A 15,227-nucleotide genomic window follows, 5' to 3' on the forward strand; every position below is an offset into this window, starting at 1 on the left:
TGGCTGAGTGCATTTACACTTCGGTAATAGCTTCCTGCCTTTAACTCCCCTGGCTTCAGACAAGAAGGAACCGTGCAGGTACTCACATTTTGCTCCTGCCACAGGTCTAGTCGTGGCTACCGCGGTACCCTTGCATCTCTTCTATCACGCTTTACGCTTGCCAGCCAAATCCAGGACAGAAATGACAGACCACCCTCTGAGCTCATTCACTATCTCCACTACAATGTCACTCCTACCATGAATCGTTTGTGGACTGAAAGATCGTTTCACCCGAGAGGAATGTCCACTGTTTTTTTTGTTTTTTTTCCTTCCTTCAGTTCCTGCATCATTTGCATTTATCTACCTTTCAGCCTTTTTTCTGTACCCAGAAAGAATGTATGTTTGGAGAATGTCTCAAGCATGATGCATTACAAAATGTCAGCCAAAAAGGGGCTTTCTTCCAGGTGGCATGAGGCCTGAGCCCACAGATTTCTTCCCTGAATGTATTTCCAACCTCAAGCCAGATCCTTATGCTGCAACATTATTGGTTGGTTTGCTCATGGCAGCTCGTTTAGCTTTAAATGTTTCTAAACAGCTTGTTCTGATGGCATACATGTGTCCAACAGCCTGTTAACAGTATAGGTGATAGTCTTCTGTTTTTTTGTTTTTTTTTAAGAACAATCCTAGGCCTTCTGCTTAAAGTATCTAACTCCCTGGTCTAGACAGCAGCTTGTAATGGGGGAACTTCTACCTATCCTATAGACACAGGGTGTTAACAACTAATTAAAGAATTTACTGCCTCACTAAAACTCTATTATTGCTGTTCCTTCCCAATTATTGGCTCTATTATCAGCTTTTATGGACTCAGGTGAGCTTCCGGAGAAAGTTGTGCTTGTTTTGGCTGAGCGGTCAGTTGTGTTGCTTTCTGAAAATGACATGACTGTTGTGAAACTGAGAGGTTATAATCATGTTTCTGATATAGAGTGCCATGTGACACACTCCAATGATGGATGATTTGCAATTCTACGTGTTAAATCAAATGGAATATACTCCTGCAGCTGCTCTCCTTCCCTCTCAGGCAAGGAGCCATCTTTTGTGCAGCTCCTACATGTGCTTTCCATCACTCTTTCTGTCTCACCTCATTGAGTGTTCATCAATCTCTGTCTCCCCTCTGTCCACTAGGTGACAGTAACGACACAGCTCTTGGGGCTGGGGATGCTATGAGGTATAATCTTTGTTTACACAAGGTAAAATGCTTAAGACTAAAGTGTATAGCCAGGTTAGGTGTGTTTCCTGCAGCTGTGATGTTATGGTGACGTGGTGGTGAAATTAAAGATGTTGGTGTCTGTGGTGGGAAGTCCACTTACTACCTATTTACCATTATGCTCAACATCACTCAGCAGCATATAAAGACTCACCATAATGGTCCATTTGTTTTGCTCTGCACAGTTTCAAGAAAGAATCTGAGATTTTTCTTTCCCTTTTTTTTTTTTTTTTTTTTTTTTTTTTTAAAAACAGTGATGTATTAGAAAGTCCTTGTGTTAGTTTGGACTTTTCTTAATCTCACAATGGTTTTATTTAATTAAAAATATATTTATCCAACTAAATACAGCTTCTTATCTTGCCTAAATAATATTTTTTCTACATAGAATTAATATTAAACTTAATGTTTAAGGTATAAAATGAATAAATGGTTGGGTTTCCCCTCAGATTTTAAGTTGTTTTGTGCTAAGATGACTCATGAACTGCTGTGGATCAGTATAGTTACAAACTTTATTAAGTTTAATCACATGAACTCTTTAACTTTAATTGGCAGCTGTTTTATTTTGCCAGTTTATGTTTATAAAGCCATACAGTTTTCTATCATTTTCTTTTATCTTTATAGCCTTTTTCAATAACGGCTATAAACATGTATCTTTTGTTTTGTGAATCCATCTCTTAGGAATGTAAAGTTTCTTCATCTACAATCAGAAAATAGTCTAAAACATCATATTTTGGAAAAAAAAAAAAAATATATATATATATATATATATATATCTGTTGGAATTACTTCAAATTTGCAGACCTGATGGTGTAATAAATACTGACATGGCCGCATGTTTACACATGTACTGAATTGCACAATGGATGTTGTTTGGAAAAATATGACATATGAAGATGTTTTCATATCTATTTTACTAGCTGAACCTTACAGTAAAAAAAATACAGATAATACAGAGGGAGGGCCTTGCTGCTTCGCCGTAATCTGATTGCAAAATTGGTAACGGTAAAGAGTTTGATGTGGGTGTAAGCTGTAATGTAAAAAATGTTAGTTTAACAGTTTTAAGCAAACAAAAACATTTGTGCAATTTTTCATCAACATTTTGATATTATAATTTGACCATTCATAGTCTTTGCTCAATTTAATGCAATTACTGTCAAGTAATCAAAGCTTTTGGTGCCAACAACTAAGAAGTATGCAATTTGTGGTTTGAATGTTGGACAAAGCTGTAGGAGGGGGGATGGGAAAAGGGTAGTTTTAGGGAATGCATCCAAACATGCTGTAACAAGACAGAGTAAAATAATTTGTTACTCAGTTTGGTGAAATATTAATGCCAGGCTGGATTTTATTGGAGTTAAAGGATTTGCTGGACAATATAGTAGTATTTACTTGTGCTTCCATGGGATGCTCTGTGCAACACACACACACACACACACACACACACACACACACACACACACACACACTCAGTGTCCACATGTTAAAGTTCATGGTCTGTTTTTTTTTTTTTTTTAATTTTATGGTCAGGAATTGTATACAGTACAGATTCAGATGGACAGATGAACAGACGGATAGTTTATTAATCCTGAAGAAAATTTGGGACTTAAATACAAACACATTTTTTTTTAAAAAATAGCTTCATTTGTAATAAATTTTTAACCAATCCTTTTCACGATATTTTATAAATAAATGGTTTTTCTTGAGACATATTTTGCCAGGATGTCTGTGAGTTGGGTGTTAAAAAGTCAGGGAATGTTTATGATATGCAGAGATAAAACACAATAGGATTTGTCTGTAATTTTTTTTTTTTTTTTTTAATTTGTCTTTATTTTTTTTTTGCTTATTTTTAAAGTATTTGATGGTTTGCAGTTTGAAAAAATGCTGCAATTACAACGAAATACATAATTCAAAGGAAGTAGTTGAATTCATTAAACTGCAATGACTGAAGTTTGCTGAAGAGAAATTAAAAATATTGAAAAATGTATAAATTAGAACTGTAATCTATTAATACGTGGTTGTATTAAATTAGATGTTGTTGCACCAAGAGCAAAAATGGGTGCATAATAAAGTAAGTAAACTATATTTGTATAGCACTTTTTACAGACACAAGGTCATAAAGTGCTTCACAACAATAAAACAGAACATATAGAGAAACACAGCAATATAAATACAGAACATTAGCAACACTAAGTCTACTTGAAACTAAAATGCTTGCAGGAACATGTCTTTCAGAGCTTTTTAAAGGCATCTACTGAGTCCAGAGAGCACAGATCCTGAGGAATCTAATTCCAAAGACGGGTTGTGACAGTTTTAAAAGATCAATCTCCCTGAGTTTTAAAGCAGGTTCATGGAACCATCAACAAGTTTTGCCTGGATGAGCTCAGGCTTGGAGCCGAACTGTAGGGATTGATAAAGTCCCCGATGTAACGACAGCCCTGTCCATGAAGGGCTCGGAAAGTTAGAACCAATATTTCAAATGGAATACGATACTCGACAAGAAGCCAGTGAAGCGACTTCAACAAAGGTGTTACATGGGCTCTTCAGTTGGTTATAGTCAAAAGCTGAGTTTTGGACTGTCTGAAGACAAGCCAAAGACTGTTGCAGTAATCTAACTGTGAGGACACAAATGCATGAATGATCATCTCAAGCTTCTTGTTTAGACACTATTGATCTGATCTGAGCAATATTGCACAGCTGACAAAAGCCATTTTTAACCAACTGTCTTTAATAATGCTCTAGTGACAAGGCCTCATCAAATGTTACCCCTAGATTTTTCAGCTTGGATTTTGCTGAAGAGCTCAGGTTGCCTAAATGTTGTTTTGATGTTGTGGATGTCATTGTCTGGAGTAATGATGAGTGTCTCGGTCTTATCGGAGTTAATTGGGAGACTGTTATCGCCTAACCACTGTTTTACTTTTGATAGGCAGGTAAGTAAGGAGCTCAATTTGTGAATTTCAGTTGCTTTAAGAACAGTACAACTGGAGATCATCAGCAAATAAGTAATAGGAAACATCTTTACACTGCTAATCTGACCAGGAGGAAGAATATGCAACTTGAACAGGAGAGGTCCCAAAACTGAGCCATGGGGCACACCACACAATAAGCTGAAGGGCTTAGACAGTATGTGGTTGCCAGACAGACTAAAGAACTAAGAATGAAGTCAACCACTGCTAAACTGGACCAGACATCCCAATCAGGTCCTGCAGCCTTTCAATTAGAATCTGGTGGTCAACGGTATCAAAGGCCAAAAGCAGATCTAGCAGGACCAGTACTGTACACCTTCCTGACTCAGCAGCATAATGTCACTAATAATTAGGTGACATTACGTGGTTTCTCTACAGAAACGGCATTTTAGTAATGCCATTTCTGTAAACCCTGACTGAAAGGTGTCCTACATGAAATGTGACTCTAAAAATGAAGTCTGTTTCTTTGCTGCCACCTTTTCTTTTTTAACAAGGAAGCACAGTTTGGAAATTGGCCTGAAATTCTTTAAGATCTGATTAGACCAGGCAGCCTTTTTTTTTTTTTTTTTTAATACAGCTGGTTAGCAACATCTTTTCTCAAAAGAAAACATCTTCCTCCTCTGTTTCTTGCAGTTCTCTGCTAATTGTGTCATTATTTACCTCCGTATAACTATATAATAATGCTGTGATTGCTACAAGGAGAAAGTGCAGGTGTTGTGGAACAGTTGAAAGTGCAAAGGAAATCTTCATTCATGTACAATTAATTGAAATGTAAGAAAACATTATTAGAACATATCAGTTATTATTATGTGACCTTATTATCTGCTTCACCTCAAAAGCATTAAAAATAGTCAGAAGGTTGCGACACACCACAAGTTTAGATTTACATGCCTTTGTTTTCTGAGAGCAGTGGGTTTATCATGTTCTAGGGCGCGGGAAGCTGTTGTGATGTGTTAAATGCCTTGCTCAAAAGCCCACAGTAGTTCAACTCTGTTGGTATGCCTGGGGCTCAATACGGCTTCTCTAGAACCAAGGCTGCTGTACCCACAAGGCTGCCACTCCTCTAAGGGGTTTAGGAATAAATATATCCTATGGAGAAAAGGAAACTCCCCATTTATAATTTGTAACCACAAGCAAAACTCAGGGATGGTGTTAGAGGCTCAACCTGACCTGTTTATAACAACATGTTGTACTCATATTTGTGAAGCTAAATTTCATACGCTTAACATTTGTTTGGGGATTATTAAGTTATTAAAGTGACAGGTGTCCTGCAGGAGTTGAAGACAATTTGTTTGAAAATGAATCTCTTAAAAGAAATCAGCTTGAGATGATGCTTCCTTTCAAATATCAGTTAGAGCAAGTTTTGCATCTAGTTTATACTCTTTTCTTCTCCTCATGTTACCCACTTCCACCCCGCTCGTGTATTTGCATTGGATGGTCATGTATTGAAAAGATATGTCACCACATGTGTCATGAAAAACTGACAGTGGTGGAGTATATAAGCTTTGACACTGACATGATGACAACTGACAACCATTAGCCAGGAAGCCTTGGTAAGCTAGGTTTACCCAGCCAACGGCACGCAACCACACACACACACACACACACACACACACACACACACACACACACACACACACACACTTGCATATTTATTTAGATAGATAGATAGATGAGCAAAGTTGAGAGTATCTATCAACATTGGAGTTCATTTTAAGTTGAGCAGATGGGGAAATACCCCAACCTTCTCTAGATAAAGCCAATGGGAGACAAGCTGCAACAGCTTCCAAGATGAGCCATTTACTCAACAACTTATCATTTACAGTTAAAGCAAGATGTGGTTGTCAGTCTGTTTTGCTCATCGGTTACCTTTCTTTTTGCCCTGTTTTTCTGAAAAAATTAAGGTACTCTGTGATTTTTGAAGCCACCATTCAAAAGTGTTAAAATATAATATAATGCAAAGGATTTTTTTTTTTTTTTTTTTTTTTTTAAACTCTATTGACGTTAAAGGAGTATCTTGTAACTGTTGGCCACTGGGGGCACTAAACTTGTCATGTTCCACAGGCCACACCACAATAGCAGTGTTTTCCTAACAATTTTTTGCAATATAAAAGCGATATTTGCAAGTTTCAACAAACAATTGTTATCTTCAGGTTTTTCCATTGAACGATGTTTAGTGTATAAACCTCAGTTCTCATAATATACGGTTGGCTTTAGAAACTCAACAGAGTTCCGCATTTATCAAACCAAACCATCCCATACTGACCCGGACCTATTGGTTTTTGTTTCCACTGAAATTCGTGTATTGCATTCATAACATAACGTGCTAAAGAAATGTATAAATGTAATAATTGAGGTAACATGTCTCATGTGCAAGGTGCAGAATTGACTTCAACGCTAGACGTGTTCATGTAAACAAAAGCATCAAACACAAAATGGACGCAAGCACAATGGTGTATAGTTATGAAGAGCATCTCTGACCTTTTTTGCAAATACTGGCATTTTTATGATGGTTCCTCCCTGTTGCACAGTGACAGACACTCCTCTCTGTTTACCAACAGACTGGTAAAGTGTTGTTTACCAAAATGCTATGCAAGTACAACTGCCAGATTGATCTTTTCATGAGTTAAAAAATACTAGTGTTGTGTGCTGCCCCCTAGCGATGACCTTATTATTGAACGTTTTTTGGCCACACCATGCTTGCGTTGTTTGCAGTTAATACACACAAGCATACACAGCAAGTATATCCCAACCCTAAAACATTCAAGCTCAAGAGTCAAAGGTTGAATTGAGCTGTGGAGACACATAGAAGCTAGTTTTGGCTTTCATCTTTACTAGTAAGTTATTTGTAAAATTGCCTCTTTTTTTTTTTTTCCTTTTTTTTTTTTTTTTTTTTAACCAAAACCTTGAAAAATTTTGAGACAATTAGGTACAAACTTTCTTTCCAATTGCTAGTTCACACTAGACTGCAGGATGTGTCAGGTAAGATGCAAAAGTTTGTGTTATGGTGTGGTTGTTTCATGCATTGTCTCAGTTCTGGCTTCTCTTATTTTGTAGTTTTCCTTGTTTCCTGTTTGGCCTTGTTCTCTGTTCTTCAGTTCACATGGGTTCATTTAGCTTTTCCATTTCACCTATGTTTCACAATGTTTTCTGTGTATTTATACCACTCAGTTTCGTTTGTATTTGTTGGTTCAATGTTTGTAGTCAACCCTGTTTGTCCCATCAAGTTTGAAATAAAACATGTTGGCTCTGCATTCTACCTTCCATCACTGCGTTTGTGTCCACACCTCCACTATCCACGACAGTTCGTTCGACATGACCAAAAATGTCAGCGTTTTGTTTATGGCACATCCCAAATGCTGGATAAAGTGTAATAATTATTACTAATCACGGGTGGTACTTCAATATATTTATGCTGCAGGTATGTGGATATATTTATATCAACAATATAGAAAAAAGCGTTATTAAACCATAGTCTATATATGTAAACTCACTTATTCTAAATTCTCCTACATCAGTGTTCTCTCGTGACACTTGGGCTTTGTTGTGATATTTTCTCAGTAAGATTTAGACATTTGCCTTCTCGCATGATAGTCCTCCAGGTAAACACTTCACTGTTTCAGTCCAAGTGCAATGACAGCTTTAGAGCACGTCTGAGGAGGTACTGATACACTGGTTGGAAATACCTTAACTCCTGCACTTCTTGAAAAAATATTTTCTGTTCTAAGTGTTCTGTCGCCATTGGCAGACCATTGCCATTTATTGATCAGTACTTCGATCAGTATATTGTTTGAGTGGTTGCATGCATAAGAAGCATTTCTAATAAAATATAACTAATAGTTCCATCTCTACAAGTTTTTATCAGTCCACAGATCGTAATGACATTCTTCGTTCTTTGTCTGAGTTTTAAAAGAATGTGAAATTAATCAGTTTTTTTTCAATCAGAACGACCTGCATTGCTGCTGATGCATATCTTGTCGGCTTTGTTAACTGCAGTTGACAAATTGCAGGGGCGCATCACCTCACAGGGCTTGTTTGGCATTCCAGATCCGATGTGTTTTGAAAAGTATTAATGGAGGACATGGAGGCATGAGATATTACCTGCAGGTTCAGTCAGGAGCTTTTACAAAAAAAAAAAAAACATGGCAGACCTGTGAAGGGAAGCTCTATCATCACACAGTCCTGTCTCATCTCACGCCTTAAAACCGCAGGATGGCCTACAATTTTCTGCTTTGGCTTTCAATGAACCAAGAAATCTGCCAGATTGTGAAACAATTAGTAATATGTTTCAGATTTAACACTACATTGCTCATTTTAGTAAAACAAATGTAAGATTATTTGTTTTATGATGAGAGTGTTGTGAACTAAGGATAATTATTAAGTCTAATTTGTCATTTATAATAGCCCGCAATTTAACTTTTCTCATTATTTTTTTTATTATGTTCCAAGCTTAATCAGCAAAACTGCTATTATCATAATTAAGGGAGATATGTGTAAGTATCCTCAAAGAACAGCTTTTCCTGGGTCAAGTAAGCGTGTGAAATGACTAGGCGGTATGTCTCTCATACATTTGTCCGTTTTCCCGGGCGAGTCCTGCTTCCTGTAGCAGTGACCTTCTTCCTGGGACTGCTGGGAATTACAGTCATTCAGTGTGTGTCTCAACATGATGGATGACACCTGCACCCATTGAGCAATCACTCCCTGGTGCACTATTGTTTTTCTTTCTCACTTTTGCGTGGGAGTCAACTGCGTGCATTCCCGAGCCAAAACGAGCCCAGATAATCATCTCATCTGCATGATGTATGATCTTCTTTCAGTGGACAAGTTATCAGACAACCTGGAATGTGTTGCTAATACAGCAGCAGTGCTACTAGTGCTACCAGTAAGGCTCCTTGTTAGTACTGTCCAAGAGATCTGTGTATGTCTAAATATCGCACGATTCCACAGTTTGCACCGCGGAATTCAAAATTTCTGCTTAATGATATATAAAGGTCTGCTTCCTGGCTATGGTCCAGACAGGTTTTTGCCATCAGCACTTGTCTGCATCTGTGTATCGATGTCTGCGAGGCTGTGGATGACAAGCCCTGTCAGTACCATTGTGGTAAGAAACAAAAGAGGCTTCAAATAATGGAATCTCTCAGTATGTTACCCACTGATGCGTAGCAAAGCCATAAACGTCAACCAGATGGCATGTTGCTGTAATATTATGCTTCTCCTCACAGCTGCAGGAGGTTGGTTCCTGCAGAAGTTGGAGCCAGACTGTGGCAGTAGAAAGTAAAAGGGTTCAACGCAACAACTCAGTAGCATCATACTCACTCTGAGCCCACTACATGTTCTGTCACTGCATCAGAGAAAAGGCTATGGAGGGGTGTGAAGTGCTCTCAAGAGTGTGTGGGTTCACCACTGCTGTGCTCTATGATTAAACAGTAGCATGTGCTGACAGCTGGAGTAGAAGAGTGGGATGCACTAGGGCACAGCAAAGTGAGAAGCCGACTCTTGGGTTGCAGTTGACCCTGCGTTCACATTATAGTTGAAATATTAAACGTTTAATTAATACTGAAGTTAAAAAAAAAATGCTGACCTATACAAACATCTCTAAAATAGCCTAAATAAATCAGAATTTATTACAGGTCCAGGTTGGAGCTTTTGTGGGTCTCAGCAGTTATTTAATCACATTTCCTCTTGTTTCATTATTTTCATAAAGTGACAGGAAATGCTTCAGCATTTGTCTGTTTTAACTTTTTCTTAAAAGGGCTTCACAATTTCTGAAAAGAAAAAAAAATGCTTTGTCGGATGTCATACAGAGGTCAGTTTAGGATTATAATGTTAAACTTTGTCTGCTAGGTTTTCCTCATAACCATACAGCCTGTCATCTCATCTGCCATCAGCTGTTTTTTAACAAGTCTTTTCTGCAAGTCTTTTTCAAAAAAGAAAACTCACACAAGAGATTAACATTTGTGCTTTTCATCACTTTGTTTCTGCAAATGCACAAATTATGCTACTTGATACTAACCTCACATTTTATATATGTGTGTGTGTGTGTGTGTGTGTGTGTGTGTGTGTGTGTGTGTGTGTGTGTGTGTGTGTGTGTACACAGCTAACTTTCTCTGTGCCTACAAGTCACTGCTTAGACAGACCTGTGCTGTGGATCTCTTTATGCTCCCTAGCAACCTTAAAGGGGCTACTCTACACAGTGCTGTACACAGCATCATGTGTATCAGCATTGACATTCTTTCAACCTTTTTTTTTTTATCAATCTAGCGATCCAGGGATTATTAGCAGTGGGTTCATCTTGGTCATTGAGCCGCCAGTTTTCAACCACTGCTTTTGGCATGACAGGTACAAACCAAGTATTTTTGGATTACAGATGGCTCAGGCAGGTTTACCTTTACCAGTGGTTAGTAGCAGCCACTGAAAATGTGCTCGACCAAGCAGTACAGCAAGAGATTAAGTCTGTTTAAACAGGAACTCTTGTTTCCATTCCTCTCTCTTTTTCTCTCTTTCTCTAACATACACTCTCTCTAGGACATTATTATCTAGGCTGTATTATGTACCTTATTAAAACCTTGTACAACCTAGAGATGAGAAACACATTTAGTCCCAGAAAAAGATGCTGTAGCACACTGACACATTTTCTAATCCCACATTGTGAATGTAGAATTTCCGCTGTTTGTGTTATATGCAGCATCATTCTTGCATTAGTGTGAAATGTAAGGTTGCACCTAAAGTTGAATTAGTTTTTTTTTTTTTTTGTTCGCTTGTTTGTTTTATTAACTTAGAGTCAAACTTTTGTGACATTTTTTTTAGCCCCAGGAATAACTGAAAGCCTTGCTTGTTTTGAACTTTATTGGCCAAACACAGTTTAACATAGCTGAATACTGTTGTAATATAAATTGAATTACCATCACTGAGAATGATATTGTTGGTTATAATTTTTTTTTTCAACTTCAAGAGAACATTCTTGTATTGCTACTGATTTCTCCAAAATGGTCAGATAGTTGTGGTTTGGTAAGTTATTTATGATTGTTTCAAGCACAGAGCAAGTGCTTTGTGGTTGCATTGCTGAAATCAAACTGAAAGTTTGTTTTCAGCAAAGCAATTTAGTAATTTAGGTGATTTTAAGAATACTTTTCTTTTGTTTGCCTTCCTACTTAGTGTCTATGATATAAAAGCTGTATTTTTGTTCGAGACACCACTCTTCACTAGATCTCCTTAAGCATGTTCAGTCACCTCCCAGTGTTTTCTCTGTTTGCACAGGCTGATTGAGCAGGCAGACAGGTTTGGTTTCATGTTGTAAACTGATTACCCACCAACTGCCTCCTCTTCACTGCTTGGCTATTATTTGCTTGGCCAGAAAATGGTTGTTCTGAAGCTGCCTTTTATTTTTGTTTTCAATGCAGTATCATTAACAACCAAAGATAGGTCAAGTGAGCCGTGACAGATGGAATTTTGTTTGACTCTTGGCCACTGGTATACTGGTTCAGTAGTTCTTGGTTTTCCCATTCATATGTTAAGATGCAACTATCGAGAGTCATTTTTTCTGTGGTGTTTCGCTTGATAATTACTTCCTTGGAAAAACCCCAGAAGACACACACTTTTATAGACAATATGTTAAATTGAGCGAATTAGAAAGACCCCATATTGCACAGCAGCTGTGTACACACACTGTGGAATCTGCAAGGGAAGCCCTCGGAGCACCAGTGAAGGGATGCAGTGAGAATCATGAGTTAAAAAGAAAAGGAAAAGAAAAAAAAAAGAGTCAGAAGGCCTCCGTGCCAGAGCAGTGGCTTTTCAACACAGATGCACATAGTTAGCATGTGTGTGAGTATCTGAATGGTCCCTGACTGCATTGATTCTCCAGCTGCTGACACATTCGCTGATGTTTGAGGTTTGCATACATGACATGGTTGGCGACTTCAAAATGTGGAGAGTTAATGACAGTCAAAAAGATCTTGGAAATAAGTCTTGTTGGATCATTTGTTCAGACCCACACTCTGGCAAAGAGTGTAGTTTCAGCATGAAACTCAAAGATGTGCTCAACTATTTGACTTTAAAATGAGGTAAATTGATAATCAGTGATGAAATTCTTTAATATGTGCTGGTGCTTTTGCAGGCCAAAACCATTTCGTAGCATCAGGAAGTGTAGTTGCGCATGCTAAAACGAAAGTAAAACAAAGTAACAAAAGCAAAACAGTGAGTTTGGTTGAACGTTATTCAACAACAGTATTAATATTTTAAAATTCACACATTTGTTTAATCAGCCTGTTGTAATAAATCTGTCAAAGTCCTTATCTTCTGTGTCTGAATTAAACAGCTGGGCAATTTCGCCATGAAGCATACCGGGTTCTTTCTTCTTTGTCAGTCAGTGTCGTTGCTGGGTGGCTGTTCAACGATAATACCAACTTTTGTGAAAGCTCTGACAGCAATTGATGGAGATACGTTAGCCCAGGCATCCACAATCCACTCATATGTGGTGGCGCAACTTACATTTATTTGCTTACTTGATTTTTCTCCATAGCGGTGATATGGGCGTACATGGAGTCAAAGATCATAAGAGATGGTGACGTGTCAAAAAAAATAAAAACATCCATTCTCTTTATATACACCTCTCCCAGCCACTCTTTTATTTTCTATTCATATTATGCCACTATGACAGCGGGAAAGGGTCAATCAAGCAGAGCACTAGAAAACATTTTTATAGATTTTGGGATTCAGCACACACATAAGGCGCACCAGGTGAAAAGGCGCACCGCCGATTTTTGCGAAAATGAGCAGCTTTTAAGTGCGCCTTATTGCCCGAAAAGTGCGTTACATGTAATTCCATCTGTTGTAAAGTCATCACACAATACTAGTCTTGTCAACACTGTCGTCATAATCGTGAATAAATTTATTAATATGCCCCTTTAATTGTCCCAAAACCTTGTGGTTAATAAAGTGACTCACCATGTTTTTTTTCTTTCTTTTCTTTTTCCTTAGGTCTGGTAGAGATCTGCTTGATGCATCCTCTAGATGTTGTGAAGACAAGGTAAGCCACACATCCCATCAAAACGTTAATAAACCATGTATTACCTAATCTTTTTCTCAATATATACTGAAGTTATCAAAAAAGCCATCATAGCTCATGTTCATCTTGTTGTTGACTCTGTGGAGTTTGTGTTCTGCATGAATATTGCTATTCCCCAGCTCAGCAGGCCCAGCCAGATCTGTTACTTATCCACTGCTACAGTGTTAACTTCCATTTACATTTGGTTGGAAATAAAATAAATAAATGTTTTAAAACATTTTTTTGTACAATATTAACAAAATGTTTCACACTTTCAATGAACTGTTTTAACTTGTAACTTTTAACTAGAAAAAAAGGGGGTAGAGCTTTTTTTCTTTGCGTCTGGACAAGCCTATGGTTTGTGACAACGATGGAACCTTGCTAAATAAATCAGATGCCACTAAATACGCTCTGAGTTTAATGGCATGTTTTCCGTGACCATCTCCAGTTTGTGTGTTATGCAAGAATGGCAGCAGTGTTGAGCTGCAGAGTGATCAGGAGCCTCACACCACAGTGTCTCAGCCAGCCATAAACAGGTCGTGGGCTACTACTAAAGCTTTATAGTCCTTCACAGGGCCAGCCAAGACCTCTGGCTTCGTTCCGAGCCCCCTACCCCATTCACTACTTGTCAGTAAATTGTACCACTTTTTCTGTCATTTACGGCAGCAGTTTCTTGGTAAATAAATTGCTCATAGTGCCTTTTAAAAAAAGTGAGATGGTTGCACTTTAAAGGCAGTGCCACCACCAGAACACAGAGAGGGGAACACAGGGATAAAAGCCAGGGGTGAGCGGTGCTGTATTAGTCGATATTTGATACTTTGAAGGCACACAGTGTGATTTATGGTCACGTGTGGAAGCTATGGGGTTTATTACAGGTAAGTCTTGAGCTCTGCCTGTCCGTCCTCACAGAGGGTCAGGGTTAAAAGTGCACTCACTATTTTCTTTGTAATGCTCTTCCTTAAAAAGTGGTAAAAACTGCTCTAAAACTGGACAGGTTTATCTGTTTGTTTTCTGTTTATGTCGCCATATGTTTATGCTGATAGGCGTTTTGTTGCTGGAAATGGGTCTTTGTAAATTGATTCCTTTTGGTCTTGGCTCTAGGAGGGCTTGAACATTTTTTTTAATCTTCTACAAGAAGCAGAATAGTTTGTCTGAAGTTGCTAATTAGAATAAATACAAAAGCAACAGGCGGCCAGTGCTTTGAACAGAAGTTCACATTGAAACATAAATCACTTGTAAATATTCATGCATAGTGAGTGTGCACGTTCACACACTTAATATCCACAAATGAATTCATAAACCAAGCATACATACTAGCTAATTGGGACACTAAGGGAGCTGAAATCTATTAGCAGGAACCGTGGAGCCGAGCCACAGACACACCTCCGCTGGGTTTCTCTCTCTTGCTCTCTGTGTGTGTTTCTCTCTCAGGCATGGCTCTTATTAGGCACTGGCTCCTGCTTTAATGTCCACCGGTCCAAATTGAACCGCAACTGGAGTGAATTTACTTTTTTCCACCAACACAGAATCAAAGGAATTTTTTCCCCCTTTCCTTTTTTTTTTTAAATTATTTTTTTCTCTTTTTTGAGGGGGAAGCTAAACATTACAAAACCTTTATGAAACCAAAATAAGTTTATTGATCTTTATCAATCAGGAGGTGTTGCCAGTGTTGCCTACAATGGGGTACATGTTGTATCTGATGGATCAAGTGAAAATGTCAAATCATTTATGTTGCTAATCTTTCACATATCCAAGACTCTAGTCAGCACCAAAGCCCCAAACCCTGTAATGTTTATTTTATGAAAAAAAACAAACAAGTTTTATATGTTTGGATTTTTTTTTATTTTATAAATAATCAGTAATCAAAATTACTAAACTGAAATTTAAAGGGCTGAAAGTCTTAAAATGATTGATTGTTTGGTCATTTTTAGCAGGTCAGAAAATGTTCAAGTGATTTCATAGAAGAAAAACAAAAATTAAT

The 15,227-nt window shown here is 37.9% G+C and overlaps 1 protein-coding gene across 1 annotated transcript in view; it reads left to right on the plus strand.

Moving 5' to 3' along the window:
- The window catches only part of slc25a21 (solute carrier family 25 member 21), a 92,698-nt gene that overhangs the window by 41,178 nt on the left and 36,293 nt on the right, over positions 1-15,227 (plus strand). The window contains exon 3 of the mRNA XM_079262494.1: positions 13,180-13,228. Coding sequence (XP_079118620.1) covers positions 13,180-13,228 — 49 coding nt within the window. The remainder of the gene's footprint in view (positions 1-13,179; positions 13,229-15,227) is intronic.

Source organism: Telmatherina bonti, assembly GCF_933228915.1.
Source record: "Telmatherina bonti genome assembly, chromosome: 22".
Lineage (NCBI taxonomy): Eukaryota > Metazoa > Chordata > Actinopteri > Atheriniformes > Telmatherinidae > Telmatherina > Telmatherina bonti.